The sequence below is a fragment of the Phragmites australis genome, chromosome 6, assembly GCF_958298935.1.
Source record: "Phragmites australis chromosome 6, lpPhrAust1.1, whole genome shotgun sequence".
In the NCBI taxonomy this organism is placed as follows: Eukaryota; Viridiplantae; Streptophyta; class Magnoliopsida; order Poales; family Poaceae; genus Phragmites; species Phragmites australis.
This window is the reverse complement of record NC_084926.1, coordinates 4,070,637-4,090,132: the sequence shown is the minus strand read 5'-3', so window position 1 is coordinate 4,090,132 and position 19,496 is coordinate 4,070,637. Positions and strand designations below refer to the sequence as shown.

At 45.5% G+C, this 19,496-nt stretch overlaps 3 protein-coding genes across 3 annotated transcripts; 1 reads left to right on the top strand and 2 right to left on the bottom strand.

The window, feature by feature from the left end:
• Positions 1-523: 523 nt before the first annotated feature.
• Positions 524-1,901, bottom strand: LOC133921188 (uncharacterized). The gene has a single exon (XM_062365962.1). The coding sequence runs from the start codon at positions 1,688-1,690 to the stop codon at positions 1,163-1,165; it is 528 nt and encodes a 175-aa protein (XP_062221946.1). The 5' UTR covers positions 1,691-1,901; the 3' UTR covers positions 524-1,162.
• Positions 1,902-6,565: 4,664 nt separating this feature from the next.
• LOC133920791 (alpha carbonic anhydrase 8-like) lies at positions 6,566-6,949 on the top strand. The gene has a single exon (XM_062365370.1). The coding sequence runs from the start codon at positions 6,566-6,568 to the stop codon at positions 6,947-6,949; it is 384 nt and encodes a 127-aa protein (XP_062221354.1).
• An 11,326-nt stretch (positions 6,950-18,275) lies between these two features.
• Positions 18,276-19,496, bottom strand: LOC133920358 (mavicyanin-like). The gene is made up of 2 exons (XM_062364975.1): positions 19,114-19,496; positions 18,276-18,995 (listed from the first exon to the last, which is right to left on the bottom strand). The coding sequence occupies exons 1-2, from the start codon at positions 19,280-19,282 to the stop codon at positions 18,541-18,543; spliced, it is 624 nt and encodes a 207-aa protein (XP_062220959.1). The 5' UTR covers positions 19,283-19,496; the 3' UTR covers positions 18,276-18,540.

Sequence of the window (19,496 nt, the reverse complement as noted above, 5' to 3'; positions counted from 1 at the left end):
TAGTAATAGGGATTGTGTAACATAGAGAAGAAATCAGTTCAAAAAATACATAGAGAAGAAACGTCTTACAAATAAGTAAAGCAAATTAATCCTTTTTTAAATAAAAACAGTAGCAGAATTAAGAGCAGACAGTGGGCAGTCCTGTTACTTGACAAAAGACAATTTGAAGGCTCCGTTCCAAACACGGGAACTTTTCCCAACTTACGGGAATAGTTCGCATCCTTTTGGGATTCCAACACAATTCGTTTTTAATCTTCTGCGTTCTAAACAAGGTGTAACTTTCTACTCTAAGCTAGAGCTCGTCTACAAAACTGCTTTTGTAAAAAGAAACATTTTGTATGACAAATTAACCAAGCAAGAGGACTATAGGGCTCAACGCGGAAGTTCTTCTGAATTTGCTTAAGCAAACATCAGGGCTCAACGTAGATATAGGGCTTGAGTGTAAATGGCATGCCATGCCCATACAGTTAATTTGTAGTTATAGGCATATAGATGGATAACCAAAAACAACTTTTTTGGCATATAGTGAAGTAAAAAAAAACCAATCAACGAATATCGATCAACGGATCAAGTACATGTTCTTCGCTTTGGATCTTTAGAGCATCTCCAACCAAGCCCTCATATTTGACCCCCTATCCCTCTTATTTAGGGGCTCCTCATCCAGATTTCATCTCCTATTTCGCAACGTGTTCCAACCGACCCTCATATTTGACCCCCTATATTCGAATCATCTCTATTTTATTAATATCCGGTAACTCTCTCTCTTCTCTCTCCCCTCTCTTCCTCTCTCTCTCTCCCCTCTCTCCCAAATGAGGGGTTGGATGAGGAGTCCCTAAATGTAGGGGATGAGGGAGGAGATTTGAGGGGTCCTCAAATAAAGGGGGTCGGATAAGGGGTCGGTTGGAGATCAATTTTCATCGTTTTTTCCTCAAATGTAGGATAGGGGGTGAGAAGAGGGCTTGGTTGGAGATGCTCTAACAAAACTTGGCTATTAGCTAGCTCCTGCATGCTCCTTCAAAACCCAGGCCAAGACCACCAACGAAATGCACCAAAAGAACCAAAAAATTGTCCAAGAACTAGAATCAAGTCACTAACCAAACCAGAACACCACAGCGACAGCCACATTAATCAGCATGCAAGCATGCATGGCCAGACGGCCTGATCAGAAGAGGACCCACTTGGCCGAGGCGGCCCTCTCCTCGAGCGTCTTGGAGTGCGCCAGCGAGCACCGTTCCTGCTTCTTCCCTCCTCCCCTCGTCGCGTGCAGCAGCTTCGCCCAGAAGCTCGTCGCCGTCCTCCTCTTCTCCTCCCTCCTCGCCTGCAGGAACACCGCTACCGCGTCGGCGTCCCCGATGACCCGCTCGTCCCGCGTCAGCAGCGACACCCTGTCCGCGTGCCTCATAATCTCGTCGTGGAACTCCGGCGCGGCCGGGCTGGCGCACTCCGACGACGCGCCGCTGGACCCCTGCGAGGAGTACGCCGTGGACACCTCCGAGCAGGATGACGCCCCCTCCTCATACCTCTCCTCCTCGCCGCAGCCGCGCACGACGGACGGCAGCGACGCCGAGAGGGACAGGTGGGACAGGCTTTCCCGTAGGCAGAACGCGCAGACGCCCGGCCCCTGCCGGTGCCGTGGATGCCGCCTGCACCGCGCGCCGTCCGCCTTGCTCGACTTCTTGCCCATCACCATGCCAAACTGCGCTGCCAATCAGCTGCCAACAGGATCGGACGAGATCACCAGCTACCTCTCATGTAACAAGCAGTAATCTGCGTGGGGGCGGGCGCGTGTGTGCGCATATATGTACGTGGGTCAGGTGGTGCGGGTGGGTGCCGAGCGCGCCCGCGCGGGGAGTTTCGCGGATGGTGCACGCGAGTTGTGGAGGAGTTGCGATGTGGTTGGCCTTTTGATGCGGCCTGGCTGGCGCTGCGTAGCGGAGCGGAGCCTGGCTGGGTCCGGGTTGGCGGCGTGCGCGCGTGGTCGGGGCCGGGCTGTTCCCTCGTGCGGTACGGAGCAGGGTACTAAACATGCACGGCGTTTGCTCGGGTTTTGGGTTTTTTAACCAGTCGATCGAGGGGTTTCTCTGCTTTTTCGCGACCTTTTCTTTCGCTTTTCGAAAAGGGGTCTTTTTGGAAGCTTCCGATCCGGGATCTGGGATGACATGCCGGGTGGTTCGTCAGCTCCACGGCGGGGAATTTCTCTCCATTCTCTCGCATTGGATCGGGGTTGCTTTCTTTCGACTCTCTTTTTTTTTCGTGACGCTGCTGCTGAAGTGGTGGTGCCTCGTGAGACCTTTTTTTAGTGTGTTTGTGTGTTGTTGCACCTGCCGACTTGTATTTACCAGCTGTTTTTGCTTCTGCGAGGGAATTTACGCTTGCCATTATGAAATTTCCTGGTTGTGCTAGCATTTTATCGACCCCAGCAAAGTGACCAAGGAGAATTGGGCATTTTACTCTGTAGAAAGTAGCAACATTGGCGGCCGGACAGCTATGGGAAAATGCAGAGAAGCTAATGCCTGAAAAAAAATTAGTTTTTACCTTGCTTATGGTGGATAGATACAAACGCAGATGGTACAAAACAGGTCATTGTTTACAGATCACAAAAGGGCACCTTTACGTCACTCGAAACACACAGACCCCATCCGGAGTCAGACACAGCGAAGGAGGTCGCGAAGCAGCTGCGAAAACGGCACAGGTGCGTCCAGTCCTGCTCACGTGAAGGGGCTCTGATGTTTTCTGTAGAATTCGTCAGAGCTGAGCCAATGAAATCACTTCCATATGCTAATATGTACTGACCGATTGACAGCTTCCTGGTTCTACGGCGGCGGAAAATGAGGCCCGTGGTTTTGTGCTAGACAGACCGAGTCCGAAAGCTGCGCCTTCGGTCCAAATTCTAAAGACGTGCGGGATAAAAATTTGTTTGTGCTTTGAAATTTATGGACAAAAGTCGATAGGACAAAGTCGATACTCGTGAAACTTCCTCGCATGGTTACGCCTTCGCCGATGGTGCAGAGTGGTGCCTTCGCTACGACTTCCATGAAACTTTGCTCGAGCTTTCAACAAAAAGCTTGTTTCCTTTTCAGTGCAGGCAAGTACATTTTTTATATAGTTTTTGTCGTGATGATTTTGATAATAAATCTGGAATGTACTGGATGATGGAAATGTTAATATGTATTTTTTGGGTTCCATTAATAGACTTAGAACACGGAAATTTTATCTAGATCTAGATTTTCTATGAGATAATAACCCTACTTTATATGTATTTTCTTATATATTAAATAAACTTGCTACATAATATATTCCGTATCTTTACAAACCGAGTCTTTCCCTTTATATACAAGGAGAAAAGATGTATATACAAATACTCTGTAGTAGATATATATCTGATGGAGCCAACTATCCTTAATTCATCATGACAACGTATAGTCACATATGTCCCATTCTAGTTATCCAACACGTCTTATCCCATCCATCAAATGCAACAGGAGGGTCACTGCACAACGTAACTGCCCACGATCTTGCTTGCTGAAAGAAGAATCTGAGTAAGTAAAACACTTGAGTGGATAGTATTAAATATAGCTGAATACATGTTTTTATTTAACGGGGACTGGTCATAGAGCTTTGCTCTGCGATCATAAAACTGGTCTTAGGAGTCATATCCTAGTCACAAATGAGGTCATAGTCTTAAAGGTGCTGGCTCGTTGGTTTACACGTGATAGCATGAGATCCGTCGAGTGAGATACCTCTTACCTATTACATCAGATCCGTCGAGTGAGATACCTCTTACCTATTACATCGATAGATTTTATCTCTAATTTTAAATAGATATCATCTTAAAATACATACATTTAAAATTAAAATAATTAACTATTAATACAACCAAAATTGATATGATTTGACACTCCAAGCCTTACATATATAGCATCGCGACAAAAGGTTGTAATTAGTGTAAATATAATTATAATTACTAAGCTCTGCCACTGCCTGGACCTACTCCATGCGGCAGCAGCACAGGAATTCACGCGTAGGTCGGCACCAGCAGACGCGAGTTTGGACCGCGAAAACAAGCTTGTTCTTAACGCTGTGGTCGGCCCCTCTCGCACCGCCATGTGCACGCCACGCTCACAACCGGCCGCCGGCCGCGCGCGGGGCACGAGAGAAGTAGCGCCAGCGCGGAGGCACGTGCCCGCTCCGCGGTCCCCGAGTCGGGGGCGGCGGTAGCGCAGCCAACTTACGGCGTTGCGGACGCACTTCCGTGTTCCCTGCTCCGTTCGTTGCCCTTGGCAAGCGCACATCGACACATTGCTGACGCCTCGCCGATCGCGATGCGGACGAGTACAAATCTGAATCCGCCAGATCTCTCGTGTTTTTTAGAAAATACAAAGAAACTCGAGCGAAGCCGCGTCGGTGCCGCCGTTGCGGTGCGTTCTGAGCTCCTCCTAGGAATCTCGTACGTACACTATGTCATAATCTAGTTTTTTAAGAACACAAATACAAACACATGTCCGTATTCATATTACCACATGCATGTATTTATATATTAAAAATCAGAGCTATGTCAAATAGCAGGATTTTATATTGTCGCAAAAAATAGCAGGATTTTATAGTAGATTATTAGTAAATGGATTTTAAGAATAAACTACGTAATTATATAGAAAGTGGATTATGTAGAAGCACCACCTGCACCAAACAGTACTTAAGTACTCCTCGATCAGTTGAGCCAAGGGAGCTGCTGGCATGCAAAATAATGGGCCGTAATAAGCCCGACACGTCTAACTAGCCCAGTTCAACGCAAATCAAAAGCTGGTGACTCTTTCTAGTGTTTGGGCCAGTCCAAATCGAAAGGCCATAATACGGCTGTAAGCCTGTTACCAGTTCTGCTGCCTCTGAACTTTTCTGAAGGCTACTGGTGGTGCACACATCTTTTTTTAGTTAACGGAATACTTCATTATCATAGCATCTGCATAAAAAAAATGTAGTCATTTATTATTATAGAATTAAAATACACGACACACAGACATGAATTCAAAAGCACCCTCGGAGGATACATAAGATAAACAAAAGACTCAAGCATAAATTTTGTTGCTAAATTTTCACCTATACTTAGCAAAAACTTTCATCACTATACTCTCCAATCGGTGACATGCAACTTTCAAGAAGATAGGCTCGTCTCCCTTCTGTAATCCAACCCAGAAACATGTCCAATGTGTCCCTCTAAAAATAATCTGTATAGGAGATTGAACTGATTCTCTATCAAAAAGTACGTCATTTCTACTCAACCAGATTGCCTAACATATTGCACTTGCCCCAACAAAAATTTGTTTATATGGTATATGATTGATCCCAGCATATTAGCTATACTAGTTGGAGGACTCAAACCAAGACATTTGAACCACACGCCAAAAGAATCTAGCAAAGAGATAATCGAAGAATAAATATTGTATGGATTCATTAGTAGAACAGAAACAACATTTTGGGTTACCTTTTTATCGTCTTTTAGATTATCTTTTGTTAAAATTACTCTTGGTTACAAGTAACAAAGAAAGATCTTAAACTTCAAAGGTACATTTAGCTTCCAAATAATATTCTTATGGAGAATAACACCATTATTAATTAAAACCTTATACATAAACTACATTGAAAAACTACCATTCTAAAAGTGTCTTGCTGCACACATCTATTGTTGTGCTATTCACGTTCCAGACTTGACATATAACCAACAAGCCCTTAAAAACTAAGTGGATAGCTATGAGTGGAATGCCATTTCGTCTCTTTAGATGGCAGCTTTATTGTCAGATATACCTTGATCATATCTGGAACACAGCCTAATGGCAGCCTAATATTATCCTTCATATGCGTGAGATCGTGCCTTCTACTCCATTTCCAATTTTCAGCGAAAGGTCTTCGGTGCAAGACGATCGCTGTAGTACTGAGACTCGGTTGGTCCACGCCATTGGGCCATGGACTGATGGAACATTTTGGAATTTTTACGGAATTTCATCAGTTTCTCAACTCTCGGGCGTTCTTCTATTCTGCTGCCTGCCAGAAGCTAGCTAGTAGTCGACTACTGGTGCTTAGACCGCGTTGAGTGAAATACTGGTACTGACCAAAAAAACTGGTTGAAGTCGCTCAATGAGAAGAGAAGCTGATAGGATTTGTACGCGAAGGAAACCAAGACTTGGCAGAATCGAGGTTATCAACAGTGCAATGCTACGCGGAGAAGACCAAACCAAGGTTGGGGTGCAGTAAAGCACGACGGTAATATCTCGCTTTGATTCGTGCGCAGCGCTCTTAAACTCCTCTAGTTGACCAGCCAAACACTTCCTCAATTTCTTTCGGACGTGGGAGGCTCCTCTCTGTTGACAGTTCGTCTCGTCAAAAACAAGTTCAATGAAATGTTGCACTCGAGCTGTTGCTTTCCCTCCATTTCCACCCACTACATATTGCGCACCTCGCCACCATCGAACACCCGCAAAGAAAGCGGCAAGCGAGCTCGAGGCACAAAGCGACCAAGCACGCTCCGCCAGCCGCCTCCGCTCGTCGCAGAGACCGGCACACCACGGCGACAATGTCGGCCTCTGGCACCGCCCTCTCTGCCATCCTCTTCGCGGTCCTGGCAGCGGCCGCCTTCGCCGCCACGGCCCCGGCGCCCAGCCCCCTCGGCGCCCCGATCCCTGCGCCAGCGAACGCACCACCCAAGGCTGCCCCCACCATGGCCCCCGCCCCCGCCAAGACGCCCGCGAAGGCGCCCCCCGCCCCTGCGCCGGCGAAGAAGGCTCCTGCCGCCGCGCCGGTCTCCGAGAGCGTCATCTCGGCGCCGTCAGGGGCCCCGGTGGCGGCCGCGCCCGGCCCGAGCATGCCGCCAAAGAGTGCCGCGGCACCTGCACCTGGCTCCGCAGGCCTCGTGACCCTTGCGGCGGTTGTCGCGGCCGTCGCGGTGCACGCTTTCTAAGTTTGAGACGGTGGCAGAGTCCGTACGTGGCCTTTTGTTGATATTTTTGCTGTGCTGCTGATCTGTTCATTGTTTGCAATAAGCGTCCGTCTTCTTTTTGGATGCCTCGTTGGATTTTCCAAGTCCGATCACATTGTAAGCAGCTTCGTTCATTGTTATTAATTGAGGAAAACTTGGTCAGATGTTCTGCCAATTCGTTGAAGTAGAGAGCAGCAATGTATCTACAGGGACGGCCGTGACGGCTCGTTCATTGTTCAAGCGTGCTCGATCACCTTGTAAGCAGATATGTTAATCGTTCATTCATGCTTGTTCTTTTTTCTGATTGAACACCGAAAACCACGTGAGTATTAATGGAATAGTGGATTTTCACATCGTTTGATTTCCGTCGCCATTTTCTCTTCTCGTCAGCACCAGCCTTCGCAGCATCGGAGACCGCCGGGCCTAGACGGTCGCAGGGGGTGCTGACCAGGATTAGCCACGTCCAGTTATATGTCGCGTACGTGGACGGATAGCCTCGTGTCATTCAGCCTCCGTCTATACCACTCCTGTCTTCATTGTCACCCCCTCACTGTTCTCTGACATCGTCTTTGACAACAGCAAGCCCCTTCGATGAGATCCCGCCTCCCTTGCCCTCCTCCTCCCCCTCTACCGGCGTCTCCACTACCGGATCCGAGTCCGTCGGCCACCGCCGCGTTAACCTGGCTTCATCAAATAGTTTTCTTAACTCCCCCGCCGCCAGCACCTCTCACTGATCATTCTCTGCAACCCATGCCCAGTTGCGCCCCTAAGGGTGGAAACGAGATCGACTCGGCTCAAACGAGCTAGGCTCGGCTCGGCTAGGTTGCTTGTTAGGATTGGCTATACGTTGCAAACATTTTCAACGGTAGAGTAGACACTAGATAAACCTATAATATATTTAGATAGAAATTGATATATATTTATGAAAGTGTATCTAGCTCTAAGTGTGGTTTTGAAATTAATAATGATAATTATAGACTAACAATATTGTTGAGAATTATTAGTAGGTTGTTTTATAAGTGATGCATAAGGAAGAGATATGCATCGAGATGAATGAGCTCTAAGTGATAATCAGGTAACTTAATAATACCTATAGACTAACAATTATGTTAAAAATTGGTTGTAATATGTTTCATATGTGATACATGATTGATAGAGAATGAGTTCATTGAGGAATACCATGAAGATCGAGAGATATGCATCAAGATGAATGAGATCTAGCTGATGCTCATGAGAAGAAGAAGAAGTATATGAAGATTGATAATAAGCGTAAAGGCTAAGTCATTTATGAAGACTAAGTGACTAAAGATATGAGATTATCAATTACGTTTTATGGATTAATCCATATGCTATGTGCTTGAGAATGAGTAGGGTTAGGTTCCATATGAAGATTGACAATAAAAGTGAATGCCAAGTTGCTTGTGAAGATCGAGTAACTTAAGGTATGAAATTGTTAATTAGGTTTTATGGACTAAGCCATATACTTTATGCTTGAGGGTGAGTTGGTGTTAGGTTCTATAAGAAGATATAAGTTGAATTTAGATATTTAATATGCTAAGTTGGAAGATCAAGATCAAGATAAGCTCAATGGATAACTTATATACCTGAATACTTGCGGTTCATACCTCAGTGGTGAACAAAGTGAAGAGCATAAAGATGCCAGATACAATGTGGGTTTCTATGACAAGATGATAAAGGGAAAGTAATAGTCGGGTACGATGGACCATTCGATGGTGAAAGAAAAGCAAATGGCTTAACACTGAAGGACCAATGCGGTGGTGAAGGGTAAGTGAAGGCTTTATGCTAATGAACCGTGTAATGTCATGGAAAGCTATAGGTGATTCACATCAATCACATGAAGATTAAGAAGAGAAGTGAGGATGAATATTGTCATCATGCTTAAGTGAAGAGTTGATGACAAGCCTTAAAGAGCTATGAGAAGCATCGTGGCTTGGATGATTTGTTCGTCAAGTACGATAGGATTGCTCAAGGCAAAGGTATAACTAGAATAGGTTTTGTAGTTTTACTGGTCTCAACGAGTTTGGTGGGAGACCAGGCTATAGGTTTTCCGCTCTATCAAGAGGGACTGACGAAAGTGTTGCTCGATTGTGGTGTCGAGTGTTCAAACCATGTGCTTAATGCGGGATATGTTTGTGTTGAAAGTTATCTTCAGTAGTCCGGTGCTAAAAGTGTGAAAGTGTTCGATTTGGGTTTTCGAGTGTTCCTAGTTTGATCAAATATGTTTGAGATCATGAATTCAGTAGAGATATGTAGCCCTTTGAATAAGCTTTTCGTAGAGTCCAAATTCACTGAAACCGGACATCGGGATCAAAAGTATCGCCATTTTTCAGAGGGTCAGTTGCGCTGAACTTGGAAGTTCCGGGTGAGATCCAAAAATTTCGGGTAGCCGGAACCTCCGGATAAGCTCTGGACAGGGGTGCTCGATTTGGGCTTGTTAGTTTTACCTGAAAGTTCTGGATTGATTCGAAACCTCCGGATTCTAGTGTCCTGCATCAGAACCTCTGGGCGGAGTTTGGGTTGGGGTTCTCGGTTCCACCTTTGAGTGTTCCGAGTTGTGTAGAATCTACCCAACGACTAATTTTTTAGAGTGAGGTATAAATACCTCTTGTCCTCCTAATGTGAAGGAGGTTACTTGGCTGGTTTTGTGCTAATGGTGTGAGGTGTTTTGAACTTGGTGTTTCACCTTTGAGTGCTCCCTCTCTTTGTGTGATAAGATTTAGTAAGAATCAAGCCTTTGTGGCTTAATGAGTAGAGAAAGATGTGTGAGAGGGTGTGGTGCTTTGGTAGCCCATCGATTGCCATATAGTTTGCGTGTGTTTGAACACTTGGCGTTGATCGTGCACAAGTTTGCGAGTTTGTTACTCTTGGAGCTAGAAGCTCCTAGGTGCCTGGGCGTCACCGGCGAGCACATAAGATTGTGGTGTGCCATGAAAAGTTTGTGAAACCTGGATTTCACTTTCGCAAGGGAAGAAATCAAGAGTGAAAGCTCAAGCTCAAGCATGACCTAGCTTGGTGAGCAAAAGGGTTAAGTGTGAGCGAGCCCCTCAACGGAGACGTACGAACCTCAAATAGAGGTGTCTGAACTTCGGTAACAAATCAAGTGTCTTTGTGTCTCCATCACTTTTGTGCTTAATTATTATATGCTTGCTTACAATTCGTTCTATCTCATTTTGTATATCTTGCATAGAATTGAATTGCATGGTTTATATTTATGATATCAATTCTTGAACCCTCTTGCATATCTTGCTTAGAATTGTTATGTGTGTCCATCACCCTAGAATGTTAATCCATCATACTTCGTTTAGAGTGTTAGAGCACTAGTAGAACCAAGCACGTGTAGGTTCTGAGTTGAACCCAAAAGTTCCGGATTGAACCTAGAAATTCTGAATTCGGTATAATCTGTTGCAAAGCTCTGAACCTGGAAGTTTTAGATTCTGTATAATCCGCTGATTTTTTTATTTTTTTAGGAACACATATTCAACCCCTTTCTAGGCGACATGAATGTCCTTTTAGTTTATCTTGTGAATTTTTTAGAGCTAATTAGTTTTAAGTGTTCTAATTCATCACCCCTTTTTTAGGATATCATCGATCCCTATATCAGCAAATAGCTTGCTCAATCGAGCAGCGGTATCTTGAAGGTACATGATTGAACAAATAGAAGAAAGAGTCACTCGAAAGAGATCAACTATGGCAACAGAAGTAACAAAATGCTAGCTAAATCTTACATCAGGTTGTGTCCCGAGAGCTATCATCGTCTCTAGTATAGTCTCAGGCAAAGTGATCTCGTTATTTCAAGGGGCTCGATCTCCGACTAATGAAGTATTTGGTCACATGCCACCCGATTAAACCACTCAACCTAAGTTCACCGATTCTCTTTGACGTAATGTACAATGTAGTCAGACTCGTGGTGCTTCTTTGACGAGGACAGATTTGGGTGGGGATGGAGGACCTTATAGACTAAGAGAGAATTGACTGGGTTGAGGTTGTAGATGTAAAACCAATTTTTATTCCAATATTTTTGCCAAGAGGAGATTAGCGTAACTGGGATATAGGAATTCTTCATTCCATTCCGTAGATGGAAACCACAGCCTCCGACACATTTGTTCTCAGTATTGCTTTTCAAATGGTAAAAAAGAACAAATTCAAGCTTAGCAAGGTACCGATAAATGCTTCACACAGGTGGACAAACACATTGAGCATGGTGATCGAGTTGGGTTTTAGTGGTAAAGCTCGATTTGGTAGTACTCGAGTATGGTGAGAATGTACTTGGAAGGGAGAACATTGAAACCACATCAGAAAAATGACTCAAAAACCATAATCTCATGATCAAATCGGCATGAGCGGAATTCCGCACCCGACGCCAGTCTCCAGATGGCCAGGTCGCGAGGAGGAACGATCCCTTTGGCTTCAAGTTCCTGGAGCTTTGACTCTTGCATCATCGAGATTGACCAGACATCCGTCGGGAACCTCATCTCGTCCAACTGCTTGGAAGAGGCATCAGTGGTATCGCATCAGATTTCTTCTCAGGCAGGGAAGGAGTAGCGGCGTTCGCAGAGGAATTGGAAGCCATAGAGTTAAGTTCCTGTGCGGCGGCGCATGCTTGGGCGGAGAAAGATGAAAGCTTACGGGAGAAGACTGACGGTGAGAGGGTGGAAGAATTGCTACAGTCCAGGTTTGTACAAATAAATAGCCAGTAACTTACAATCTCTTTGGTAACCACTCCCTTCGCTATGGTGGCATGTTCAGCGTGAAAGGCAGGATGGCTGCATCATGCGAATTTTGCATGCCCATCAATGCGCAGTGTGACTATACCCAAGAGTTAAAATTTCAAAGTTTTCTCTTTTAATTCTACTTAGAATCAGGTATCGATAAGTTGAGTTTCACGTCTTTTTTTGAGTCTCGAGTGCAGACAACGGTGAGACGCTCGACCTAATTGCCTTTCCACTCGATACTTGGAATGGGACCTTTATTGCTCAATTCTTTCGACTACAAACCTGGTCCACCTTTCTCGACTAAGCTTAGACTTGGCAGTACTTGAGTGGGCACTTCTGGAAACCCTCCCTGCCGAGCAGAGTTAGCGGACTACTATCTAATATCTAACTATAGGGTATATATGTATAAGGAATACACCATATACAGACATGATATGTTGTACACATGTTTATCAACTCTACATATTGTGGACCCAAATCTACGGGACCCGATACATTCGTAGATCTTGGAGACATATACCAGGAATGTCTTGATCAAGTTACCTGACCTAGTACAATTAGTATTCAAGTTGAATTCATCTGCTGGCTGAAAAGATAAATGACTTCTTCTTGACTACGGCCAGAACTAAGGTGGTGCCTTAACCCCTATATAAGGCGGGGTCCCTGACCTCCGGAATCAGAACCATGAGACAACTTACTCGTACGTAACTCCAGACAAGTAACACCAAGTCCCTAGCAACCGGAGATACTTGATGACTTCAACCTTAAATTAGTTTAGATCTAATCCCCTCCATTGTAATAAGTCTAGTCACATTGCTCATACTCGAGATAATCAATATACAATAACATCCACAGAGGACGTAGGGTATTACTCCAATCGAGGGTCCGAACATGTCTACATCGCGTGTCTTATTTTTGGCTTGATCCCTAATCTCGAAGATACCCCTGTTTAATTAAGGATATATTGTCATGAACTAATTTTCGGTAAACCCTAATCCCGACCCCTAACTCATTGGTGAGCACACCAACAGTGGCCATAGATAGCGAGGAGGGGGTGTCCAAAAGTCGCGTATGGGATATTCACGGGGAGTCATCATGTGAGAAATTTACTCTGTCACATCAAGGTGCCCTAACATGCTTGTTGTCGATGCAAAATCTGTTGTCGTGAGTTCCTGGATATGTACACTAGGTGTGATTGGATGCCCGCATGGACCGTATATGTAGGATAAGGGGAAACAGACTAAGCGAGGTCATATTTATTGAAAAGAAGATTGCTTGGTTAACTGTATCTGTCTGGACAAACTGAATTAAGTTTCTATTTGTTTTTATCGAATTTGAGGTTACAAGAGCGGAAGCAAGAATTGATACTGTGTTTGGTTGCTTGTATTAAGATGATTTTATGACACTAACAACTGAGCCCGTTTGTATGAGCAGATGCAAGAGCTTGCATCCGCGGGGGCAGCCTGCTGTCGTACATTTGCATCCACAGGGCTAAACTGGAACACTGCATGCGGATAACAAAACACGTTTCTCCTTGAAATTATACTCATCCGTCAGACCAGGTTACTCTCGTACAGGCAACCAATCAAACCCTAAAGAGCCCCCCTATGAATTTTTATATTTTTATATTTTAAGTTTTCAAATTTAGCATTTTAGATGTTCATTTGAAAAAATAGCACGAAAAAGATCTGTCACCCGTTGAAAGTACGACATGTTAAAAGAATAAAAGTATCGCTCTTTCAACGGGCGACCATTTAAAAGAAATAAAAATACAACAATATATTGTTCTCAAAATTCAAACACTATTTAAATGGTCATGGAATTTTTTTAAAACTAATTATGATGTAGATAATGCTACTATCTAGCTCTCACAAAAATTTCAGGTTCAAAACATAATTTTTCTTTTTTGTTTCTCATTGTACAAGTAATTTTTGAGTTGAAATTTTTGTTAGAGCTAGATGATAGCATCATATATACCGTAAATTGTGTTCAGGATTTCTGATAACTATTTACATAGCATTTTGAATTTTGAGGGCAACAGAGTGTTGTATTTTTATTTTTTAATATAACATTTGTTGGAAGGGTGATACGTTTATATTTTCAAACATGTCACCCAGTCGACTTCACCCTTACAACGGGCGAAATACACCTATAATTGCTATTTTTTGAAACAGCTGTCTAAAATTACTAAATTTGGAAATTTAAAATATAAATATTCTCCCCTGCATGGCTACATACGGGCCTTTCCAGGCCAAATTTGAAAGCCCGACCCCGTCGTAACCGACCACGTCATTCCAATGGGCCAGGTAAGTATACTACGATGGGCCTAATTAGCCCTGCCTGCTCGGCTGGACCGCTGCATGGTGGGCTCCGCTCGACCTAATTCGTTTGCGGGCCTAACTCGGAAACCAACACTGGTCGTCATTTCAAACACCGACCACCCCGGTCGTCGTTCCAAACTACGGCCAGGCCGCCCCGGCCGGCCAACTCGCGTGCGCCGCGCTGGTTTGGCGTAACTCCGTCGCCCTGCTCGACCCCGGCTCGTCTCAGCCGCAGCGCCCTTCCTCCTCGCAGTGCGCCTCGAGGCTGATCGCGTCCTGACGATCTCAAGCCCTCTCTCTCTCTCTGCCCCGCGCTGGTCAGATTCGCTCTTCCGCCGGCACCATTCATCCTCTCACCCCGTACGGTGTATTCGATTGCCAGCGTCGGCGGTGGGGTGCCGACTGCTGACTGCCAAAAGTTTCGTCCAACCAAAGGGGCGTCGAGCCGTCGCTACATGGAGTGAGACCCAATGCGTCCAGAGGCACCGGAGTAATACACTACTACGTACGATCAAAATTCAAAAACTATTCAAATGACTCAAATGATTCAACCAAAATATTTATATACCTCTTTCTATAACCCATCTCATACCAAGATTCGTAATTGGGTCTTTTTGGCATAAAAAGAGTAAAAGAGAACATTTTGGTTGGGCGGAGAAAGATGAAAGCTTACGGGAGAAGACTGACGGTGAGAGGGTGGAAGAATTGCTACAGTCCAGGTTTGTACAAATAAATAGCCAGTAACTTACAATCTCTTTGGTAACCACTCCCTTCGCTATGGTGGCATGTTCAGCGTGAAAGGCAGGATGGCTGCATCATGCGAATTTTGCATGCCCATCAATGCGCAGTGTGACTATACCCAAGAGTTAAAATTTCAAAGTTTTCTCTTTTAATTCTACTTAGAATCAGGTATCGATAAGTTGAGTTTCACGTCTTTTTTTGAGTCTCGAGTGCAGACAACGGTGAGACGCTCGACCTAATTGCCTTTCCACTCGATACTTGGAATGGGACCTTTATTGCTCAATTCTTTCGACTACAAACCTGGTCCACCTTTCTCGACTAAGCTTAGACTTGGCAGTACTTGAGTGGGCACTTCTGGAAACCCTCCCTGCCGAGCAGAGTTAGCGGACTACTATCTAATATCTAACTATAGGGTATATATGTATAAGGAATACACCATATACAGACATGATATGTTGTACACATGTTTATCAACTCTACATATTGTGGACCCAAATCTACGGGACCCGATACATTCGTAGATCTTGGAGACATATACCAGGAATGTCTTGATCAAGTTACCTGACCTAGTACAATTAGTATTCAAGTTGAATTCATCTGCTGGCTGAAAAGATAAATGACTTCTTCTTGACTACGGCCAGAACTAAGGTGGTGCCTTAACCCCTATATAAGGCGGGGTCCCTGACCTCCGGAATCAGAACCATGAGACAACTTACTCGTACGTAACTCCAGACAAGTAACACCAAGTCCCTAGCAACCGGAGATACTTGATGACTTCAACCTTAAATTAGTTTAGATCTAATCCCCTCCATTGTAATAAGTCTAGTCACATTGCTCATACTCGAGATAATCAATATACAATAACATCCACAGAGGACGTAGGGTATTACTCCAATCGAGGGTCCGAACATGTCTACATCGCGTGTCTTATTTTTGGCTTGATCCCTAATCTCGAAGATACCCCTGTTTAATTAAGGATATATTGTCATGAACTAATTTTCGGTAAACCCTAATCCCGACCCCTAACTCATTGGTGAGCACACCAACAGTGGCCATAGATAGCGAGGAGGGGGTGTCCAAAAGTCGCGTATGGGATATTCACGGGGAGTCATCATGTGAGAAATTTACTCTGTCACATCAAGGTGCCCTAACATGCTTGTTGTCGATGCAAAATCTGTTGTCGTGAGTTCCTGGATATGTACACTAGGTGTGATTGGATGCCCGCATGGACCGTATATGTAGGATAAGGGGAAACAGACTAAGCGAGGTCATATTTATTGAAAAGAAGATTGCTTGGTTAACTGTATCTGTCTGGACAAACTGAATTAAGTTTCTATTTGTTTTTATCGAATTTGAGGTTACAAGAGCGGAAGCAAGAATTGATACTGTGTTTGGTTGCTTGTATTAAGATGATTTTATGACACTAACAACTGAGCCCGTTTGTATGAGCAGATGCAAGAGCTTGCATCCGCGGGGGCAGCCTGCTGTCGTACATTTGCATCCACAGGGCTAAACTGGAACACTGCATGCGGATAACAAAACACGTTTCTCCTTGAAATTATACTCATCCGTCAGACCAGGTTACTCTCGTACAGGCAACCAATCAAACCCTAAAGAGCCCCCCTATGAATTTTTATATTTTTATATTTTAAGTTTTCAAATTTAGCATTTTAGATGTTCATTTGAAAAAATAGCACGAAAAAGATCTGTCACCCGTTGAAAGTACGACATGTTAAAAGAATAAAAGTATCGCTCTTTCAACGGGCGACCATTTAAAAGAAATAAAAATACAACAATATATTGTTCTCAAAATTCAAACACTATTTAAATGGTCATGGAATTTTTTTAAAACTAATTATGATGTAGATAATGCTACTATCTAGCTCTCACAAAAATTTCAGGTTCAAAACATAATTTTTCTTTTTTGTTTCTCATTGTACAAGTAATTTTTGAGTTGAAATTTTTGTTAGAGCTAGATGATAGCATCATATATACCGTAAATTGTGTTCAGGATTTCTGATAACTATTTACATAGCATTTTGAATTTTGAGGGCAACAGAGTGTTGTATTTTTATTTTTTAATATAACATTTGTTGGAAGGGTGATACGTTTATATTTTCAAACATGTCACCCAGTCGACTTCACCCTTACAACGGGCGAAATACACCTATAATTGCTATTTTTTGAAACAGCTGTCTAAAATTACTAAATTTGGAAATTTAAAATATAAATATTCTCCCCTGCATGGCTACATACGGGCCTTTCCAGGCCAAATTTGAAAGCCCGACCCCGTCGTAACCGACCACGTCATTCCAATGGGCCAGGTAAGTATACTACGATGGGCCTAATTAGCCCTGCCTGCTCGGCTGGACCGCTGCATGGTGGGCTCCGCTCGACCTAATTCGTTTGCGGGCCTAACTCGGAAACCAACACTGGTCGTCATTTCAAACACCGACCACCCCGGTCGTCGTTCCAAACTACGGCCAGGCCGCCCCGGCCGGCCAACTCGCGTGCGCCGCGCTGGTTTGGCGTAACTCCGTCGCCCTGCTCGACCCCGGCTCGTCTCAGCCGCAGCGCCCTTCCTCCTCGCAGTGCGCCTCGAGGCTGATCGCGTCCTGACGATCTCAAGCCCTCTCTCTCTCTCTGCCCCGCGCTGGTCAGATTCGCTCTTCCGCCGGCACCATTCATCCTCTCACCCCGTACGGTGTATTCGATTGCCAGCGTCGGCGGTGGGGTGCCGACTGCTGACTGCCAAAAGTTTCGTCCAACCAAAGGGGCGTCGAGCCGTCGCTACATGGAGTGAGACCCAATGCGTCCAGAGGCACCGGAGTAATACACTACTACGTACGATCAAAATTCAAAAACTATTCAAATGACTCAAATGATTCAACCAAAATATTTATATACCTCTTTCTATAACCCATCTCATACCAAGATTCGTAATTGGGTCTTTTTGGCATAAAAAGAGTAAAAGAGAACATTTACTGCACAAATACTAGACGGTGAAGAATATTATTGTTATGATCTAACCATCTATTTGAATGATTATTATTGTAATTATCTTGGTATTGAACAGGTGATACCCTTACCAAAATGGTGTACCGGCGCTCGGTGAGACGGGGCGAGAGGCGATAGAGCTCATGGACGCGCTCACCATGTGCGCTGACTCCCTCGCCGCCTGCAAACAAGACACCGCGAACTGCTATCTAGCGCGTCTCGGTGAGATGGCCTTGCCGGAGGGCCCATGTGATGCATCACGTGGCCGCCTATTTTAGAGAAGCACTCGCACTCCGCGTGGTGCGCATGTAGCTGCACATGTTCGATCGACAGAGGGCGAAGGTCCGTGTCTCAATACACGCCGTCATAGCCATATCACCGCGGGTCATTGGAAACCGTAGCCATATCGCCCGCATCCTAACCACGATCTACCGTGCCATCAATTTTTTTGTCATATTTATGATACACATGATACTCCTTAATATTATCTATAATATCGATAGACTAAAGAGTATTATTGGGCCAATCATTTAAATATACCGTAAAAATCTTTTAAAAAGAAGCACAAGAAAAAAGGTGCTACTGAGAGGGGGAAGTACTGCAAGACTCTAGCTCAAGGAAACAGCCACCATCAGTATCCAGAGCCAGCAGAGCAGAAACACCAATTTCCTTGGTCTTCATAAAGCTCGGATCCACAACAAAGAACCAACACATCGGTACATAACAGACGACACGACATCGGCACTGCCTCCATCCTGACGTTGACCATTTACCATTGTGCCTACAGCAGTGCAAGCTGCACGATCGAAAACCAAACCAGGCCAAAGCCGGCCAACGCCGCCGGCCCGAGGCCGGCCGCGCTGGGGTATACCATGAATGGCGTCATGCCCGGTGTCACCGGGGTTACAGGGGTCACCGGGGTGCCTCCGGTGCACGCCGGGGACGTCGGCGTCGTCGTGCACGGCGTGTTGGTGGTCGGGGTCGGCGTCGTGTACGGCGTGGTGGAAGACGACGGAGAGGAGGGGGAGGAGGAGCCGCCGACGGTCACGGCGAGCTTCATGCCTCCGCCGCAGTGGGCGGGGATGCTGCAGATGAAGTAGTGGCTGCCGGCCGTCTTGAGGGCGACGGTGGTCACGCCGCTGCTGTCGGAGCCGAGAGGGTTGGTCGCCGTGCACGCCATGTACTCGGCGGCGCTCACCTCCACCACCGTGTGCAGCCCTTTCGCGTAGTTGAACACTGCGATTGATCAGACAATCTCTTTCAGACGTTGCGCAGCCACGGAGAACACGTGACGACGTGCATGCCTAGTTGCCTACAAGGAAGAACCGCGACGTACGAGCGCGCGTACACGTACCGAGACTGTCGCCATCTTTGAAGTTTTTGGAGCCGGCCCATGTGGTGTAATCGACGCCGGTCGTCCAGCCGGACCCGTCGCCGACGGTGTAGGTGGTGGCGGCAGCCGTGGAGGCGCGGGCCACGAGGAGCAGCACGGCCAAAGCCGAGCAAGCAACCAAGGAAGCCATTGTGATCAGAGCAGGCTTACCCAAGCGAGACTCAGAAAGCAGCGTTTATTTGGTGCTGATCAGATCAGGCGTGGCGTTGCGTTGCACTATGGAAACTGAAGAAGCGATACGGGAAACATGCCCCTATTTAACAGGGGAGCGCCGATTGCAACGCGGAGTTGGTGGCCAATTGGCTGCCATCGGGTGTGTGGGAAAGAATATGTCTACTCGCTTT